At 37.4% G+C, this 20,293-nt stretch overlaps 2 protein-coding genes across 4 annotated transcripts in view; one reads left to right on the top strand and one right to left on the bottom strand.

Moving 5' to 3' along the window:
* tanc1b (tetratricopeptide repeat, ankyrin repeat and coiled-coil containing 1b) overlaps nt 1-20,293 on the top strand; it is a 533,291-nt gene that overhangs the window by 385,263 nt on the left and 127,735 nt on the right. The window lies entirely within an intron of this gene.
* rbms1b (RNA binding motif, single stranded interacting protein 1b) overlaps nt 1-20,293 on the bottom strand; it is an 82,968-nt gene that overhangs the window by 40,226 nt on the left and 22,449 nt on the right. For all 3 annotated transcript variants that reach the window (XM_077216253.1, XM_077216254.1, XM_077216255.1), the window contains exon 2: nt 13,957-14,135. In XM_077216253.1, the coding sequence (XP_077072368.1) occupies nt 13,957-14,135 (179 nt within the window). The remainder of the gene's footprint in view (nt 1-13,956; nt 14,136-20,293) is intronic.

The raw sequence follows: 20,293 nt of genomic DNA, 5'->3' as shown, positions 1-20,293 counted from the left end.
CTAAAATATTTTCAAAATTAATGCATTTACAATATATAGATCCGCACACACGAGGATTTTCAAATGCAGTTTAAACAATCAACTCATACAGAAAGGTGCAAACATGCTTGTGTATCCATGAATAATGTGTGCATCTTATTTCATAAAAGTAAATTTGATTGTATCATATGTCAATATGAATTTGTGAGTTAGGAGTTTGTGAATTGCTGTTTGCAAATATATAAAACTTTTTGTGAACTTTTGGATGAGCTAATGGATTTTGTTTTTATTTAATCAAGTTTTGTAAATACATTTATATTTAGACTATTCTAGCTCTCCCTCTCATTCTCTCTCTCTCATATATATATATATATATATATATATATATATATATATATATATATATATATATATTGCATAACTCTATAAAACAAAATAAACAGATCTGAGCATAATTACAAACACTGACATTCATTTTAGAAATTTCTGTTGAGGTTTCCTCGTTTGGAAATCACAACTAGCTGGTGTGGAGGTGGAGATGACACATTTTTCTCAAGAGCAAATTTATACTGTTATTGTTACCAAAGTTACACTCTAAAGGTGACATTAAAGTCACTAGAAAACCAAGGATCCAATGGGAATGGTGTGCCGTAAGGATGTGGAGGAAAGAGACACTCCATCATGAACAAAACCTGAGAAAATTGAGAAAAGTTTGGCTTAAAAACACAGATTTCCAGAGAGGAAAACTGACCTGGCTCTTTCCACATCCTCAAAAGCATCTTAAACATTAAAATCCATCAAATGCTCGGTCAGAGCTTTCTCTAGTGTGTAAGCGCATAAAACACTCAAGTTTGTTAGCAATAATTTAACTGTCCACTTATCTGTCCACTTATCTGCATTATGTGGAGCAGGATTTAGGCCAATGAGTTTTAATGACGTTGCAGAAATGGAAACTCAAGTCACTCATGGCAGCTGGTCAAGACCAAAACTCAAAGGAACAAGGAAGAAATAGCTTTTATTTAGTCACTATTGCACAACGTCTGCGAAGGATGCAGTGCTAAGTGACCCGACATAAGAACACACAGCACTTGAAGAATGTTTGAGGAATGTTCCCTCCCTTGGAGAACTGCCCTGGTTTTGGTTCATTTCCAACTAGACAGCGTTTCCTTAAGGACAGGCTCTTTAATCTATTCTAGTCTGGATGTATGCAAAGGTGAAAGGGTCCTGAAAGCCATACTCGGATTTGCATGAAAATGCGACTTACAGGCGCTTATGTTAAGTGGGTTTTTTTTGGGGGGGGGGTTTGAGTAAAATCCTCTCAGCAACAATTCACAAGCACTTTTTTCTATCTTCAGTAACATACAGAAGAGAATGAAAATTAAAAATTATTTTACACCCCAGCATGCTTTTTGAAAATAAAAAACCATCTATGCACTTAGGTTTTAGAGTATGGTAATCAAGACGATATCAGGATAAGATAAGATTCTCAGGATAATCAACACAAAGCAAACTGGACTGATTTCAGCAACAGACCATATTCACACTGTGTGTTTTAAGGTGGCAATTTTTAGGCTGCCAAAGTATTTTTAGCATATATGGCATGATGGGTAAAGAGATGCATTTTAAAAATCTCAATTTCATGTGAGGTGTTGCAACCAAAACACACACACACACACACACACACACACACACACACACACACACACACACACACACACACACACACACACACACACACACACACACACACACACACACACACACACACACACACACAACACACACACACACACACACACACACACACACACACACACACACACACACACAGTAAATCAGTTTGCTGAGTAAGTCATTTCAACTTAAATTAAATTAAACTGACTTCAAAAAAGTTGAATCTCGTAAAAAAATTAATTAAAAAGGCTATATACTTCCACTAAATTTTGATGAGATGAAGTGATGTAAAAACATGTTGTCATGACTTATAGATCATGTTATTTGCAGATGTCCAATCTGATGGACAACATTTTTAATAAACATTCATAAGCGTTAAACATTTGGATTACATTTGGCTACAAACAAAGACATTTTAAAACCATTTCAGAGCAAATACATCAATATTGAGATACCGAATAGCATCAAACGGCTGAAAAATATTAAGACTAATGTAACTATCGCCCTAACAGAATCATATCGGCAGTCAAAAAAGCAGCCAAAGAATAGAGGATCAAATCCACACACTGATCGGATGTTGCATGGTTCAACATATTACCTGATTCTCAAAGCCCCATAAGCTTGCGTTATGACATTGATACCTCTGACCTCACATCTTTCCCAGGGATATGCCCTAGAAAAGGTTACACCAGAAAGGTCAAAGGACAAATCTCTTTAGCCATCAGGATGAGATTAAGCTAAATACAGTGAAGGGTCAGACGATCACACCACTGACCCTCCAGTGAAAAGCCCAACACTAATCCAGAGCCTGAATCATGAACTGTGCTCTCTTTACACTGCAGAGGCTTTCTAATTAAAGACGGTGCTTCAATTCCTCTGAGGACAAACCTGTGAACATCACAAGGCATACAGCTGAAAAGTTATTTGAGGTGATGCAAAATTAAAAAGCTGATTTCTTTAAGAAACAAAGTGACATTGGATCTGTACTAAGCCTATAAATGTGTCTCTGCACTGCAGACGCTTGAGATCCAGACCCAGGACACATTAGGTCATTATTAATTATTCCAAAGACCGACTACAATGTGATGTGAAGGACTTTAGACTTCTTAGGGTAAAAAAAGGGTAACACTTTATTTTACAGTGTCTTTGTTACATATGTTACATGAACTTACTTAGTAAATAATGCATAATTACAAGCAACTAACCCTAAACCAAACCCTATAGTAATACATGTTGTTTACTGATATTACGCAGTATGTGACGGTATAATTATTACACTGTAACAAGTACACCATAAAATAAAGAGTAACCATAAATAAGGCTGAAACATGAATGAGTACATGAACGCATGTAAAAGTCACTCTATTGCATAAAATAATTAAATAAACAATCAAACACCTAAATAAATAAGAATGATGTGATATACAGTACATCAATATTCACATCAACAGTTTTAGGTATGAGAAAACAAATCTAATTTTTAAATATTTATTCATTATATTTTTCATGACTTCTCAGGCATTTAATATATATATATATATATATATACATATATAAGAGGTCATGAAAAATATAATAAATAAATATTAAAATATTAGATTTTTTTCTCATACCTAAAACTGTTGATATATATATATATATAATTTAATTTTTTTTATATTATATAATATATATAATTTATACATTTGTTTTGATGCATAAAATAAAATTTCTGGCCAGTGCAAATATCATGCCAAAAAAAGAAAAAAAGAAAAAGAAAAAAGTTTGTATTATTGAATCCTGCTTCTGTTCCCAAGTAATGAGATCTTCTAATTAGCAAACACAAAGGGCAATGTGTTACAAAGTCGATGTTTGTTGGTGTGTGTGTGTGTGTGTGTGTGTGTGTATATAGAGTGGGAGGAAGTTTGATGAAGGGCTCAGAGGAGGAAAATGAGACTTCAAAGTCACATCAGTGGTCTTTCATCCAGTCACCATCCGAGATTCAGTAACAGGATCATTCTGTGCTCTGCTTCTGCTAGCGATGCACCAAAACAAACCTTGTGGTCCTTTGAAACTATACACCTCTAAAAATGTTGCGCTTGTTCTTGGGGTTTGGGCAAACAGTAATCATTTCTACACCCTTTTACACCACTGATTCACGTAATTCACGTGTGACTGCTAAGAACAAACACAGAGTACTGCAGAAATTCACAGCGGGATGTGTCCTAAATAAATCAAAATGTAAGATATTCATGGTTGGAACTTGCCGCATTAATAGAGAAGCGAAATGATGTGCTTCAAAATATTTTTAAATGTAGATAGGAATTTAAACCCTGAACTATGTTCTATAATATGACTTTTATAATTTTAAGCATTTATTTTTTTCAACTCAAATGTTTTATAATGTAAAGCAGGGTCAGAACTGAACTTTTCCATTAAGGTGCAATATTTGCCAACTAGAATAAAGGGCATTTAAAAAAAAAAAACCTTTGTAAGGTAATTAGCTTATTAAATGTATGTTGTCTACTATGCCAAATACTTAAATTTAACCAATCACTTAAAGATTGTTACCAATAAAATTATTAGCATCAACAATAGCCATCTATACACTGCAAAGTTGGCATTTTTGTCCCCTTTTCTTGAATTTGGTGGCCTTTTTGTTTGCATTTTTGCCAATGTCAATTTCTGGCCCAACTTCAAATCCAGTCAAAACTCAAATAAAAATAAAATGATTTAATTCAATTGACTATCCTTCAAAAAGTCTTCACAAACATGGTTATTTAATATACTTTTGTGTTGAATGTTCAGCAAAAATGCCTAGCTGATATATAATTACTGTATCATTTGGCCATACACTCACCCAAACTTAAACGCACCAACATCATTGGATTGTTCTGTTCCTAAGTTTCATTTCTCTCCGCAGCAATGCAGTATGGTCTATCTGTCAATCTTCTTAGCGCCTTCACTCACAGGAGTTCTCTGAGGACCGGTCCTGTGATTCTGCTCGAAAATCACATCAAATCATCCAATAGACTCAAAGCGACACAGCATATGCCTCATCTTTTATTGATGGCATTCATCCCAGACCTCTTAGAGGGGAAAGTCACCCTCCAGCCCTTGACACCGAGTGACCGAAATATGAGAGTTCATTGAGCCGCAGTGCCAGGCTGTGTGAGATTACAATACTAAGACCCCAGAGAAGAGCAATGACTCTCTCTTTATCCAACACCGTTGAATAAAGCATTAATCGACAGAATTTATGGCATAATTATTTATTGCATAATTCCTCAGTTTATAAAAAACTATTAAAACACAAGAAATAGAAATTCAAAAATACTAGATATGCACAAATATTCAAATTCTGGCGCTATACAAATGAGTCGATAATTGTTTCATATTATGGCCAGAAATTGATCAAAGGCCCATATTAAAATTCAGCTTACAAACAAATTAATAAATGTAAATATATTAAATAAAACACTGAAAATCAATTGTTTTAAATGCTACAAGTGAATCCATGAATCACAAACGTTGAATTTTTAGATTTGATAGAAATTACATTTAACAATTTTATTAAATTATTCATATAATTAAACGTTTTTCAATTAAGGGTGCGTTTACATGACAACGATGTACTAAAACAGTTTTTCACGTACAGTTTTTCACGGATCCACGAAAACGACTAAAAACGCTGTATTATGCTTCTAGACCAGTAGTTGGCGATGTCACTTAGTAAAGAAACACTGCGCATATAGACTGAACGTGAAATACGCATGACATCACCATTTTCACAAATACACGTTTTTGTAGTTTGCACAGACGATAATGGTATCGTTTTCAGAAACTTAAACATTGTCTGTAAGTGAATATTAGATAATTGCAAATGTGATCTACATGTAAAAGTAGGCGAAATGAACGTGCACAATTAAACATCCAATATATGTAGAATATAGATACATTTTAAAACTATTCTTGAATATTAGCCGATAATCAATATGATTCTGATAAATTGTGCAACCTTAGAAAATAATAGTAAAAAAAAAAAAGATATAAGACTTTATACTAGTGTGAGAGAATCATTTACTTATCTTGCCTGCATAAAAATTAATCCAATCTTTTCAACGTCAAATGCACGTAGCTAATGGCGGAAACTTAAGTGCAAGAATACCAGAAAGAGACTGTTCACATGGAGCAAACTTGACGTATTACATCAATTAATCAGTAGAAACATAGTCCCACTTCATAAAGATGATTTATTGGCCAGTTATATACAGGAATCACTCGCATAAGTGCTTTAATAACAAACACAAGCTCCACAATTCTGCTTTTACAATGGAAATGTTGCTCCATAGGCTTGTACTGTCTTACTGTAACCAGAAATTGTGCCTTTTTATTAAAAAACAACAACAATTGAAGTCAAAATAACTTGTAATATAATCATGCCAAAGATGCTGCTGACTTGCATCGAGTGTGAAACATCTCAGGCAAAACATTTCGACTGTACGTCTCTCAATAATCTACCTCCATTTATGAACGGACGATCTCTGATCAATAGACTGACCTCAGAGCCATTCGAGCACACTGAAGCATTCATCAAGCAATAACTCCACATTGTTTCAAAAAAGAACTGGGAATGGACTACAAATATGACCCTGTAAAGCAGAGATTGGATTGTTGATTCAACGGCCACAGCAATCGATCTTCATTTGGAGGAGCTGCCGTCTCGCACGAAACTGGGCTTAATGAGACACATACGGACAAACTGGGCCGCTGGAGGCCACACTGTTCATCTTATCTTCTACTACAGCAAATAAAACAACTCTCAAAGTGGTTTCCTAAATCATTAAGTCTTTCGGTACTCTTAAGCGAGGGCTGTATGATAACAGTAGCTTAAAAATAATATTCTGATTTGGGATGCACTCTAAATCTTTTTTTTATCGTAATCGTGATCACGATTTCTGATTCTTTCGATTAATTAAGCATAATCAGGTGATATTTGACCACTGGTAAAGAGGTAAAAAGTGTTAATTTATGAGGCAAGTATTACATGAAACTATATGAGGTAAAATAAACCATGCGAGTTGACGTTCCTGTGATTTGTGCAAGGACACGGCAATATGGCCAAAAAATCATATCTCTGTATTTTTTGGTTAAATGGCGATACACGATATTGTATATCTCAGTACTTTCTATGTTTTTCTATTTGGAAAAAGAAAATCTGTATTTATTTTAAAAAAAATTTTTATTTCACATTCTGCCCAATGATATTCAAACAATGTTGATATTGAAGGATATGGAAACAAATATAGGGAATGTAACGTAATCTATGCAATATATTATGTGCAAAAAGGTGGTTAAAATCACATTACATTCTAATATTGTAACATTACAATCTAAAAACAAAAATAATGCTTTTGTTTTTAAAATGACTATAGGCTAAACTAAAAATGAAAATAAAAACAAAAGCACAATTATATTAGCCTGCATTTGATTACCCCATTATAATGGCCACTTTCATAAAAATATACTTGTAGGTAGGGCTGTAGTCAAGACCACCTTTGTCGAGTCCAAGACAAGTCCAAGACCAAAGAGGTTCGAGTCCAAGACAAGTCCAAGACCAGGACTAGTCGAGTCCAAGACAAGACCAAGACCAAAGAGGTTCGAGTCCAAGACAAGTCCAAGACCAGGACTAGTCGAGTCCAAGACAAGACCAAGACCAAAGAGGTTCGAGTCCAAGACAAGTCCAAGACCAGGACTAGTCGAGTCCAAGACAAGACCAAGACCAAAGAGGTTCGAGTCCAAGACAAGTCCAAGACCAGGACTAGTCGAGTCCAAGACAAGACCAAGACCAAAGAGGTTCGAGTCCAAGACAAGTCCAAGACCAGGACTAGTCGAGTCCAAGACAAGACCAAGACCAAAGAGGTTCGAGTCCAAGACAAGTCCAAGACCAGGACTAGTCGAGTCCAAGACAAGACCAAGACCAAAGAGGTTCGAGTCCAAGACAAGTCCAAGACCAGGACTAGTCGAGTCCAAGACAAGACCAAGACCAAAGAGGTTCGAGTCCAAGACAAGACCGAGTCCAGGACAGGGAAAAAAAGTCTTGTGCAAGACATTATCAAGACCAACACTTTGGGTTATTATTTGTTGATCTAAAAGCAAAAGCAGTATAGTATAGTATAGTATAGTATAGTATAGACATTCCCCTTGATATCATATAATCTTCTAATCTAAAGAAAACAGAATGATGGCATATGGTGATACCTCATAATAGCAGTGTTTTGCTGTGGATCTGAAAGACGCATATTTTCACATTCAGATAGCCCCCCATCACAGGCCATTCTTGAGATTCGCCTTCGAGGGGCAAGCTTATCAATACACAGTTCTGCCGTTCGGTCTGTCCCTAGCACCCCGTACATTTACGAAGTGCATGGACGCGGTGCTTTCTCCCCTGAGACTCCGGGGAGTGCGCGTGCTGAATTATATCTCGATGACTGGCTGGTTCTGGCGCAATCGCGGCTCACACCAGAGCAAATAAACGGCGCGCATATAAATGGCTTTTATGTGTGCTTACTGGGAACATAATAAAGACACCTGGACTCGGTCGAGATCAAAAGCCATATTTGGCAAGACCAGTGGCTGAGACCGCCGAGACAAGTCCGAGTCAAAATACCAGCGAGTCCGAGACCAGTCCGAGATCATAGAAAAACGGTCTCGAGTCCAAGACCGGATTCGAGTACTACAGCCCTACTTGTAGGTTTAAAATTCAACATATGGCACATTTATTGTCTCCAACAACAAATATTTTAGCAATATGTATATTTTAGTCAGAATTATTGCGCTACTATTCTATTGTGCTCCGTCTGTTTCCGAATTTTAGCGGAGATTCACTTGCAGAAGCTCGTCCTCTCCAGACAGTGAAATGGACATATTTGTTTGACTTTCTAACATTTACAGATGGAGAATAAACCTGTGAAATGTAAGTTAAGCACCGAGGAAAGCACCACGTCTCAAACGCATTAAAAAAAACAGCGCTTAATATAAGCTTGTGTCATGTTTAGGACAAATCGTAGTATGTGCTTTCACTGCAGGAGCTCACACTGCGTACTCCGCTATTTTTCAGATGTGCTTGTATATCAAACTACTGTATCGATATATGCGGTATTGCCTCATTCCATATCGTTTAAACAAATATATCGATATATTGTACAAACTCGATATACCGCCCAGTCCTAGTTAGTTCACCCAAAAATGAGAATTAGCCCATGATTTACTCACCCCAAAGCCATCCTAGGTGTGTAAGACATTCTTCTTTCAGACTAAATCAATATGAGTTATATTAAAAAATGTCCTGTCTCCTCCAAACTTTATAATGGGAGTGAATGGCTGGTGAAAAAGTCATCTGGCGGAAGCTAGTTATTTTAGATTATAAAGTTATAAATATGGGTATTTTCCTTACAAAAACACATGGCTTCGCTTCAGAAGGCCTTTAGGCATAACATTTTTTTTAGTTTGGTTCCGTTTTCCGACCGACCCTGTCAATTTATGTGCGACCCAAATTTATTTTATGAGCTTGGGGAAGAAATAATACAAATTAAATAAATACACAAATAAAAAACTTTGAGCCGAACTATAATTTATGTTTTTGTACAGCACCGTATTTGTATAGCCTGTTGTCCTCCAGCAATGCGAACGAACGAGGCAGCCACGGGCGTTCACACATCATTGTTGTCCTGTAGATGCACTGCTGCGCTCGTGACAGGGCGCATGAACTGAACGAGCAGAGATAGAGAGAGCCCCGGTCGCGCTCGCGCACTCTCTCTGCGAAGCCAGGCCAAAGTATAGGCTTCACCGTCTCAAAACTAAGCACTGTCTTGCTCTCTCTCCCTCGCACATATTATTCAAAATAAATCGACGCGATGGCAAGGTCGGAAGACTAAAGTTTCATGTGGAGCATTCGGAGATTTCTTTTTTCCTGAATTACCGCTGGGTGGGAATTGTGCTAAAATACGTTGCCTTATCTTCTCTGAAAAGCGTTCCACACATTCAGCTGAAATATAAACCACACTTTAAATAAACGAAAAAACTATCCAGTGATGAAATGTAGGCTATGTTATGAAAAAATAGAGTAGCTTATCCATCGCTACTGTAAATTAAAATTAAAATTAAAAATAATAATTTCCTTCCTATCCCTTGCTGCCACTGGAGAAAAAAAAAAAGTCCCTACCGACCCATGACCTCAACTGACAACCAACCGGAACCAAACTTTTTTTTTTTTTTTATGCCTTATTAACCCCCCAGAGTCGTGTGGAGTATTTTTTATAATGGATGGATGCACTTTTTGGGGCTTTTAAATTTTCACCATCCATTCACTCCCATTATAAAGCTGGGATTAGCCAGGATGTTTTTGAATATAACTCTATTTGTCTGAAAGAAGAATGTCATGTACGCCTAGGATGGCTTCGAGGTGAGTAAATCATGGACTAATTTTCATTTTCCCTTAGATCAACTATCCCTTTAAGTGCAACAAATTTCTAAAATGAAAATAATCGTGATTAATAATCCAGTCATAGATATATACTAGGGCTGTCACTTTTGAGAAAAATCAAATTCGAACGGTTATCGAATATCAAGTAATGTATTCGAATTTCTATGAGATCCCAAAAAAACCCCACCGTAACGGAGATTCAATCACAAATTTATTAACAGTCTGACAGTCATAAACAGGCCTCAGGCCTGTCTGAAAAAATTGTTTGGACTTATTGTTTTAAACAGCAGGTTATCAATTTAATTTATATAAAGTGCCACTAAGCTACATAGAAAAAAAACCGCATCGGAACAGCACGGCACAAACAATAACGTGACGGCTTAAACAGCAGGAGTAAGGCCTATAGCCTAGCCTCATTTCTTATTTCAATTCCTTTCTTAATGTTGTTTGCTAGAAACACCAATTTATCAACTTGATCTGGGTCAAGTGCGGCTCTCTTTTTATTGGCGATGTTCCCTGCGGTGGAGAACACGCGCTCAGTGCGCGCACACGGGGCTGGCACACACAGATTTGCGCGTCAATGTTGAGAGAAGTGGTATACGGTGTAGCAGTAGAACCCAAAATATTTCCAGACTCGACTTTTTAGATGAGTTGATGTCGTAATTCTCCGCTCGGGCTGTCGTTCTGTGCGTTATCTTCCATTTCCAAAACAGGGAGGCTATTATTCGCTTGATTTGGTCATGGGCTTACGCTACAATACGTTTAGAGCGCCCGCTCCTGGATGAGATGGCAAACAATAATAAAAAACAAATAACGGTCTAATCATAGACTGTAAAAAATGCGCTAAACATGGCACTTTAAAAACCGGATCGTTTATTTATAGTTCGAATACGTATATTTCACGTCATGTTCGAATGCATATTCGAATATCGAATAAAAAGTGACAGCCCTAATATATACACTAGATATCGCCTTGGCTACGGCAGTTCATTGGAACGAATGCGTCAATAGAGCCGCCATCATGGAACAGGGGAGCTCCTCCTCTTTAATGCATCAGCGTCAATGTAGGAAAAGGTCTAGCAGAAATAACTGCTAGACCTTCGGACATCTCGGCATGGATGAAGTAACATCACCTGCAGCTCAATCTGGCAAAGACTGAGCTTCTCGTTCTCCCTGCCAATCCGTCTCTACAGCACGACTTCACTATCCAGTTAGACTCATCCTCAATCACCCCATCAAGGTCAGTCAGAAATCTTGGAGTAATCTTTGATGACCAGCTAACCTTCACAGACCACATTTCAAAGACAGCTCGATCATGCAGGTTTGCAATGCACAACATCAGGAAGATCAGGCCTTTCCTAACTGAGCATGCAACACAACTTCTTGTCCAGGCCCTGGTTATTTCTAGGCTTGATTACTGCAATGCTCTTCTAGCTGGTCTTCCATCATGTGCAACTAAACCCTTACAATTGATCCAGAATGCTGCTGCTCGTCTTGTCTTCAACGAGCCCAAAAGGGCCCACGTCACTCCGCTGTTCATCTCCCTGCATTGGCTACAACTCGCTGCTCGAATCAAGTTCAATGCGCTGACACTTGCTTACAGATTGTCCACCGGCTCAGCTCCCTCCTACTTTCACTCGCTCCTACGGGTCTACATCCCTACCAGAAGCCTACGATCGGCCAAGGAGCGACGGCTCGTGGTGCCTTCACAGCGAGGCACAAAATCACTGTCCAGAACATTCTCATTCACGGTTCCATGCTGGTGGAATGACCTACCCACCCTCGTCCATAATGCAGAATCCCTGACAGCATTCAAAAGACAACTGAAAACTCATCTCTTCCGTGAGCACTTAACATAGAAAAAAAAAAAAAAAAAATCTTCTTGAAATCTTCGCTTGTCTGGTTTATGCTACTCTGAGCAATGTTTGAACTTTGTATTCTGAGCACTTCTTGCGTTGTTTTTGCCTCTCCACGATGACTCGCTTGGTTTAATCCTCAAATGTAAGTCGCTTTGGATAAAAGCGTCTGCTAAATGACTAAATGTAAATGTAAATGTAAATAAAATCACCATAAATCGTCATGAATGTGATTTTATAGTTTTTTTGGTTCATTCCAACGGTCAGACATGTATTTATCATTGAGTCCAGAGAAATTTTTAAAAAATCTTTAAAATTTCACATTCTTGTGAAATGAAATCCCTTGCTGTCTGGTTTTTAGATTTCATTCATGTGAACATCCATACGCAGCACAAAAGTCCGGAATCATCCATGAATTCAGCGTTACCTAGATACTTCCTATGACAAGATTCCTGTTCCAAGATGGCGGCGGTTTTGACGCATGCTTAGAACCCCAAGACGACATCTAGTGTATATATCTATTGGCGCTTTTCCACTTCACAGTATCCACAGTATTCCTGCGCCCCATGACGCTTTGCGCGAATTATGGGTGTAACTTCCGTTAAGCTGTAAACAATCAGTGAAAGACTAGCTCTGGACGCAATAATATATTTTTAAACCGTGTACGATGACATTACATTATTCTACTTACCCTTCAACCATTGAACATTAAAAGGACATTTAAAAGTGTAAAAGCGTAAACAAGGTACTTTCAACAGACCATGAATAATCTATGAAAAAGTATCTTTCCACAGCAACATCGGCGGTAATCTGTATTATGTAACATACGTTGCCTTAATAATAAAAAAATGTTTTACTTCAGCATTGCGTGATACTATTTTAAAGTGATTTCAGTCATTTTGACAGATAATAAATTGTAAATTTACCTGTGAAACCAAACCTGGAAAGAGACGTGCAGGATTTGGGGAGTATTCCAGTGAATTGGTATAGGCTACATCGTAAATTAAATCGGGAGAACAGACCACAAATGTGCAGTATATGTTGACCTTTATCATACTATTACAGCGAAATTCAAAAGTAAAAAAGAAAATAATCATGAGGAAAAGAATGCAGAGCTCTTACTATAGATTTTCTTGTTATAACATGTCACGTTAAAATACCAAGTGTTACGTTATTCTGATGTTATTCTTAGATAAAACATGAAAGAAAACTGATAGCTCATTGAGTCAAACTGACGGATCAGCTTTATTTGTAGGGCAACCTTATGATTTGAAATGATTCGTTTCAGTCTTTTTGAATGGGAGTTCCCCAAACCGGAAGTGCCACCCATAATTCAAAACGCAGTAAGCTCGTCAGGAATAAGGTAGATACCAGCTCGACTCGACTCGACTCGACTCGCCTTTGTTTGGTTTTCCACTGTGTAAAAGTTGTACCTGTACCTGCTTTCGGGTACTTTTTTTCGTATCACCTCCGGCGAGGTTCGAAGCGGGCTGAGGCGATACTAAAATGTGACGTAAAACACTGCAGAATGCTGATTGGTCAGAGAGAATCGTCACTATTCACCGCGTCATCACTGCACGCGCCACACGGAGCTATTTTTTTCTGCAGTGTTTCGTTTTGCTGCCCACAGCCTCTCCTGAAACAACGCTTGTCTTCTTGCTGTGAAAATTAGCCACATCCCGACTCCCGAGGATCAAAAACAGCATACACTCGATTTCCTCCATTGTCCTGTGTGTGTGTGTGGGTAGCGGGTGTGTGTCGCGTAGTTCCTGAGGCGTCGCTATGGCGACCAGGTACTATTGGGGAGGTACTACTGTAATGGAAAACGGAGAGAAAAGCGAGTCGAGGCGAGTCGAGCCGATACTGGTAATGGAAAAGCGCCATTAGTAATCCAGTTACCATTACAGTGCAGCCCTAATCCTGATATTTGTCTGCGTTTTGCAGGTAATATCTCCATATAATGAAAGTTAGGGTGCTACTCACGGCTGACAGAGCTTGACCAGGTCATGGTCGGTGGTGTTTGGCGGTAACCCACGAATGTAGAGGTTAGTTTTACTGAGCTGCTCCCAGCCGGCCGTGCTGCTGCTGCTGCTGTGATTGGTGCTGCTGTTGGTCCCGGGACTGGGCGGAGCCATCGGGTGGGAGGCGGGGCCAACAGGGGGCTGGTGGGGGGGAGACAAAACAAGCGAAAGTCAGAGTGAAACAAGGTCAAAGAGAGAAAGCAGGGAAGCGTAAAGTAAACGGTGAGAAAGAAATAGGCAGAAGTACTGTATATTGGACAGAAAAAAGCACAACTAATCCAGCAAACGTATGACCATCACTAAACTTCCTTAAGCTGGACTGTGAAGCTATTTTCTTCTAGAAACAAACTTTGATGCATTATTTTCCTGTTTTTACTGTAAAGCTGCTTTGAAACAATCTGTATTATAAAAAGTGCTATAGAAATAAAGGTGACTTGACTACTGACTAGTAGCATATCCCAAAATTTTTAACAGAATCAAACGCAAAACAATGAAAAACAGCTGAAATGTGTAATTATGATTCTAAAATGCTTCCGCTGTTTTCCTTATTGAATGACGATTCCAGAAGCACAATTTCACTCACATGAGTTCAACTGATAAACCAGGCACACATTTACGTTTGTTAAGTGAACTGTTGGGACTTTGGGACACACCTTGTGAAGAAAACCGGGACTTCTGGTCAACCAATTATAAGTTATGAGATGTACAAGACTGTCAAAGAGCCGCCCAAACCTTCTTCACACTGCAGCGCTCATTATAAAGACTAAGGAGGAACTTAAACAACCTGTAATTTAGGTTTGCTTACACAATGTTTAACATAAATACACCATCCTTAAATGAAAATAATTGTATTATTTACTAGTCACCCTCATGTCGTTTCAAACCTGTTTGTGGATATTTTAATGCTATTCAAATTTTTAAACAAAATATTGGTCTATTTTGATTTTAGCAATTAATAAGTGTTGTACTCTCAGCTACTTTGAACACATTTTACCATGTTTATATCCATTATGTGGTTTTCTTAATGCAATCTCAGTGTTGAAATGTAAAGATGTTTCCAGTCTAGGCCCATTTACATTTGTAGTGATGTATTTGGCCGGAAAAAAAGAAAATAATTTATAGGCCGACATCATTGATAAGATATTTTTCTTACAAAAATGCATTGCTTTGCTTCAGAAGTTATAAATATGGATATTTTTATTACAAAAACGCATTGTTTCGTTACAAAAGGCCTTTATTAACCTCCTGGAGTCGTATGGATTACATTTTTGATATATTGATGTGCTTTTTTGGGTTTCAAAAACTATTCATTACCATTATAAAGCTTGGAAGAGCCAAGATATTTTTTTAAATATAACTCCGATTGTGTTTGGCTGAAGATGAAAGTCACGTACACTTAAGATGGATTGAGGGTAAGTACAGGTGAAACTCGAAAAATTAGAATATCGTGCAAAAGTTATAAATTTATGATTATGGCTTACAGCTTATGAAAACCCTAAATTCAAAATCTCAGAAAATTAGAATATTACATGAAATCAATTTTAAAAAAAAGGATTTTAAATACAGAAAAGTATAATCATGCATATATAGTTATATATACTAAATATATTAGTTTCACCTTTTGATTTGAATTACTGAAATACATAAACTGTTGCACGATATTCTAATTTTTCGAGTTTCACCTGTAAATCATGGGATAATTTAAAATTTTGTTTGAAATAACCCTTTAATTTCAGTAAATCATTTATTTTTTCATTAATTTCAGTAATCACTATTAAGTAATGCTGTCCAAAAGAAAAGGTACTAGCTTGCTTTTACAAGTTCTTCAACCCTTATAAAGAGTAACTCCAAGTCTCCAAGAACAAACACAAAACACAAGCTGCAACAAATGCAAAACAGGAAAGCAATGTCATAGCTCTGATAAATCTGGACCTAAAGGAAGCGTGTTGGGAATTTTTTGGGAATAGTTCTTTCAAAAGGATTCTTGATGCATTTAAAAAAAATTCGGCAACGGTGCATGGGTGCAAATCTTTGGCCCAGTCCCAATTTGCATACTATCCGTCCTAAATAGTATGTGACATTAGTAATTGTCAATACTATTTAGGGCGGATAGGGTGGATAGTATGCTCATTGGGACTGGGCCTTTGTCAAGTTAAGGTGGCTCTGCTCACATTTCGTAAAGATTGCAAAACATGTAACATATAAATCATGTCTGTTCCGATTCACCATTAGAATAAGTTTGGTTTTGCATATATGCTTTTCAATAAGAATCATTAAAGCAGGAGATGTCTTAATGCATTGCTTTCTCTCTCCAACTCTACAGGATCTCTGAATCTCCTCAGCTCAGATGCTACGCTGCTCATGTTTGTCAGTACTAGGATGAGTATCTGGCAGTGCTGTGATCCATATCTGCAGTGCAGTCTCTTCTACTTCAGAAAGCAGTTGTCAGCATAAAGTGGGTCCACAGGGGCCGGAAGCTCTGACCTAGGAGCAAAGCTGACGGAGAGGACGCTTTGAGAATCTAAAGGAAGTGAATGCGGCACAAGAGGCCGAAGGGCGAGCGAGTGCTGAACATTTCTATTTGCTGAACGGACCCTTTTGCGACTGACCAAAAGCACTGACCAAAAGCACTTTTTTTCATCTCTGATATTCAGTGCAGGTGAATCATGCTTGTTTCATTGAACATCGACAGTAGGTCTACAACAATTTCAAGAGGATCACAAGGAATTAGTTATTTCTACGGTAAAATATCTGTCATATTTGCATGATTGAAGAGCATGGGTTGCCTAGTACACTGCAAAAAATGCTTTTCATACTCAGTATTTTTGTCTTGTTTCCAGTCCAAATATCTAAAATTCTTAAATCAAGATGCATTTACTAGATGAGTAAAATGACATGAGATATTATGTCCTGTTTTCCAGGGGAATTAATCAAAATGAAGTGATTTGATGCTTAAAAAAAGCAAAATTATCTTCCAATGGGGTAAGAAAAATAATCTTAAATCAAACAGAAACAAGATTATTTTTCTAACCCTATTAGCAGATAATTTAGCTTGCAAAAACTCACTTCATTTTTATTTATTTCCCCAGAAAACAAAACTTAATATCTTATGTCATTTTTCTACTTTACTAAATGGGTTTTGATTTAAGAAATGTTTGATATTTGGACTGGAAACAAGACAAAAATACTAAGTTAGAAAAGCATTTTTTGTGGTGATTGATGATTACATTTGCAATATTCAAAATTTCTGCCTCGCTACCCCATTTAATCAAGTGAGTTAAATTTTGACAACAAATTACCACTCCACACCTTAATGAGGAACTAATATGAAGGTTGGCTTTTACTCACAAGCCTTTCCTGAAGGTGTAATGACCGGGAAAAGCACTTGTGTCTTTCTCTGCAGTCCTGAGAAACATGTAAACGCAATCATAAGTTTTAATAAATTTAGTGCAAAAAATAAAAGAGGCAATTTTTGATGCAATAGAAGTATACAGGAATAAAGGAGGCTGCTCTGTACCATTCTGACTCAAAATAAAGAAGTCTATATATACACTACAGGGAAGTTGCAAAAGACTTGATTTAGCGAAAGAAAGTCATACCTTTGGAAATAGCTTTTATATGCAAAATTTTTATTTACATTTCACAGATCTACAAATTAAAGTGGAAGACTGATATTAAGTTACTTGACTTTTTAATACTCACCACAATCTAAAAACAAAAAGTAGAACACAAATAGCGCAACATGCTTTTGCATTTGTGTTTTCTGATTCTGACGGATGCAATAAAGATATTATTGGTCATAATAGTGGTGAAACTGTTGTTGTTTATCATGCATGATTTGTACACATGCTGGATTCAGTAAAAGGGACGGAATATATGAACTAGGTCAAATAAAAGTCTACAACACAAAATATCAGGTATCTTTGTACAGTGAGAACTGGACCTTTGGATTGGTTTCTCAAATATAAACGCAAACTCCACTGCAACAAACATCAAGTAAATGTCACAAGGATCCATAGGAAAACTTCATAAACAGTACCAAAATGTGAGGCACATTGAAAATCTTTGGGAATGTCTGAACGGGCTGCGGATCTGCTGAGGTCAATGCTTTGCTGGCTTCATTCTCTGCACTATAAAAGAGTTCTTGTGTGGTAAAGACATCACTTCCGTCCTGTTTTGTATGGACACAGATGTTCTGTGCTGTGGAGGTCTTCCTGCTCAAGTGCCCTCGCAGTTCAACTGTGATTATCCCGCTCGCTCTTTTGTGGAAGTAACAAGGAGGAGGAAGCGTTGGGAATCTCTGGTATGCAGCAGTGACACAGTTGACTGGATGAGTGGAAAACTGTCCTCCAGTGTTCCCATTCTGCCTTTTACACAACTTCTGCTCCAACATTAAACTAACAGAAAGTTCATTGTGAGAACACATTCATTTTGTTTTACATGATAGTGCACATGAGATTTCACATGTCACATGACCGAAAAACACCAATGAGGAACTAATCTAAAGGCTGGTTTGCACTAAACATTTTCCTGACGGTATAATAACCAGAAAAAGTCATTAATCTTCCACTTCTGTCTTGTCTGCAGTCTAGAGACCCATTTGAACCCTAAGTTTAACGCAATAAAAATGATGCAATAATATGCATTTGCTGCAACAATCTTAGCATGAATTCTGAAGGTACCATTCTGATTCAAAATAAAGCATATGTTCATGTTTCTGTGTTATGAAAATGTAATAAAAAAAACGATTATATGTAGAACACTAAAACATGAACATGTCCTGGCTGTAACATTACTTATTGGAGGAAAGTCATTCAAGAAACCAGCTTTAAAAATGATTAGGCCTATGTTATTAATATGCAAATGCAAGTTCACCAGAGAATGGGGTTGACTTTAATTTGAGAGTAAAAGACTCTAAATCAAGTTCATCTCTCATATAATAGCATACATTGTTTGTACTGGATATGAGGCGTAGAAGTCAAATAAAATTTTGGGAATAGTGCTACGGGCTTATTTCATATTATGCTGTCACTGGGCACTTATATTTACATCTATTAGTAATATTTCCACTTTGACTCACATTTAACGAAACAATTCACCCAAAAATTTAAATGTTGTCATCATTTACTTACCTCCGAGCCACTTGGACCATGTATTATTTTCTTTCTTCCATGATAAAAGTAGTCAATTCGATTTATGCACTATATTTTGATAGCATTTTGCAAAAATAGACTGAAATTCAAGTCAAGCACTGAGGAAACTCTCAAAGTCATACGTATGAACCACTTTTATGATGAATTTGATCTTTTTTGGACTGTGTGTCAATATAAAACTGTGCTTTTTCATGATTTTGGAAAACCCAAATTCAGATGGACATGAGAATGAGTAAAATAATTTTTTTTAAAGGTGCAGTAAGCGATTCCTGGTAAACGCTGATGATATTAGAAGTAACCAAAACAAAAAGGATCACATCCCTATCCTAATGTCTCCACCCCAATATTCATATTCACGCTATGCAATACAGGCAACAACAATGGTGAAATCTGCCGACGTGCCTGATGTCATCAATAAGTAAAAGCAATTTGTGTTACTATGATAATTTGGGTCGAATGTCTAATTGATATTTAGCCCCTGTACTCCTTCGATGGGAAAGTCATCCCTTCCATCCAAAAACAAACAAACATGGTTTTCATGAACAGCTCCCTAATATATTACAAATGTGACAAGATTAAAGGGTTATAGTGATCACTAAAAGGGGAACCTTATATTAGCAGTTATCTCACTTTTCGGACACACTTTGATGCTTGAAACGGGCGGTAGAGGAGGTTTAGACGTTCCAGGCTTATAATAATAATAATAATGCAAATGAACAAACAAGTGAAGACGACACATGAGTGTATTCAAGCAAAATACGTTATAGCTTAGTTATGAAAAGCAATAAAGCAACCTCTGCGTCCGTTTTCAGGCCTTCCCGCTCCTTACTGTACGTTCACACCGCCGCCGACTTGAGCTTCCAAAGCTACCGGAAGTCATTCGTTTTCAATAAAAGAAGCGTCAAATCCATCGGCGTCGCGTTTTGAGCATTTTGAGTGTCAATCAGAAAGTTGAAAGTAGCTCAACTTTATGGTAATGAGCTGCGACGCGGTTCAGCGGCAAGCAGCGGCAAAACGCCAGCAACCAATCGGAATATAGACGTCCTCCGCGCTGGCTGATTCCGGAGAAACATACGATGTAAACTTTCGTTCCTACCAAACATTAGTTCAGAGAAAATGGAGGAGAAGCTAATAATCGCCGTTGCT

The sequence above is a fragment of the Siphateles boraxobius genome, unplaced genomic scaffold (assembly GCF_051911475.1).
Source record: "Siphateles boraxobius isolate OS27281-9 unplaced genomic scaffold, OSU_SipBor_1 7, whole genome shotgun sequence".
Taxonomy (NCBI): domain Eukaryota; kingdom Metazoa; phylum Chordata; class Actinopteri; order Cypriniformes; family Leuciscidae; genus Siphateles; species Siphateles boraxobius.
This window is presented reverse-complemented; position numbering and strand designations above follow the sequence as displayed.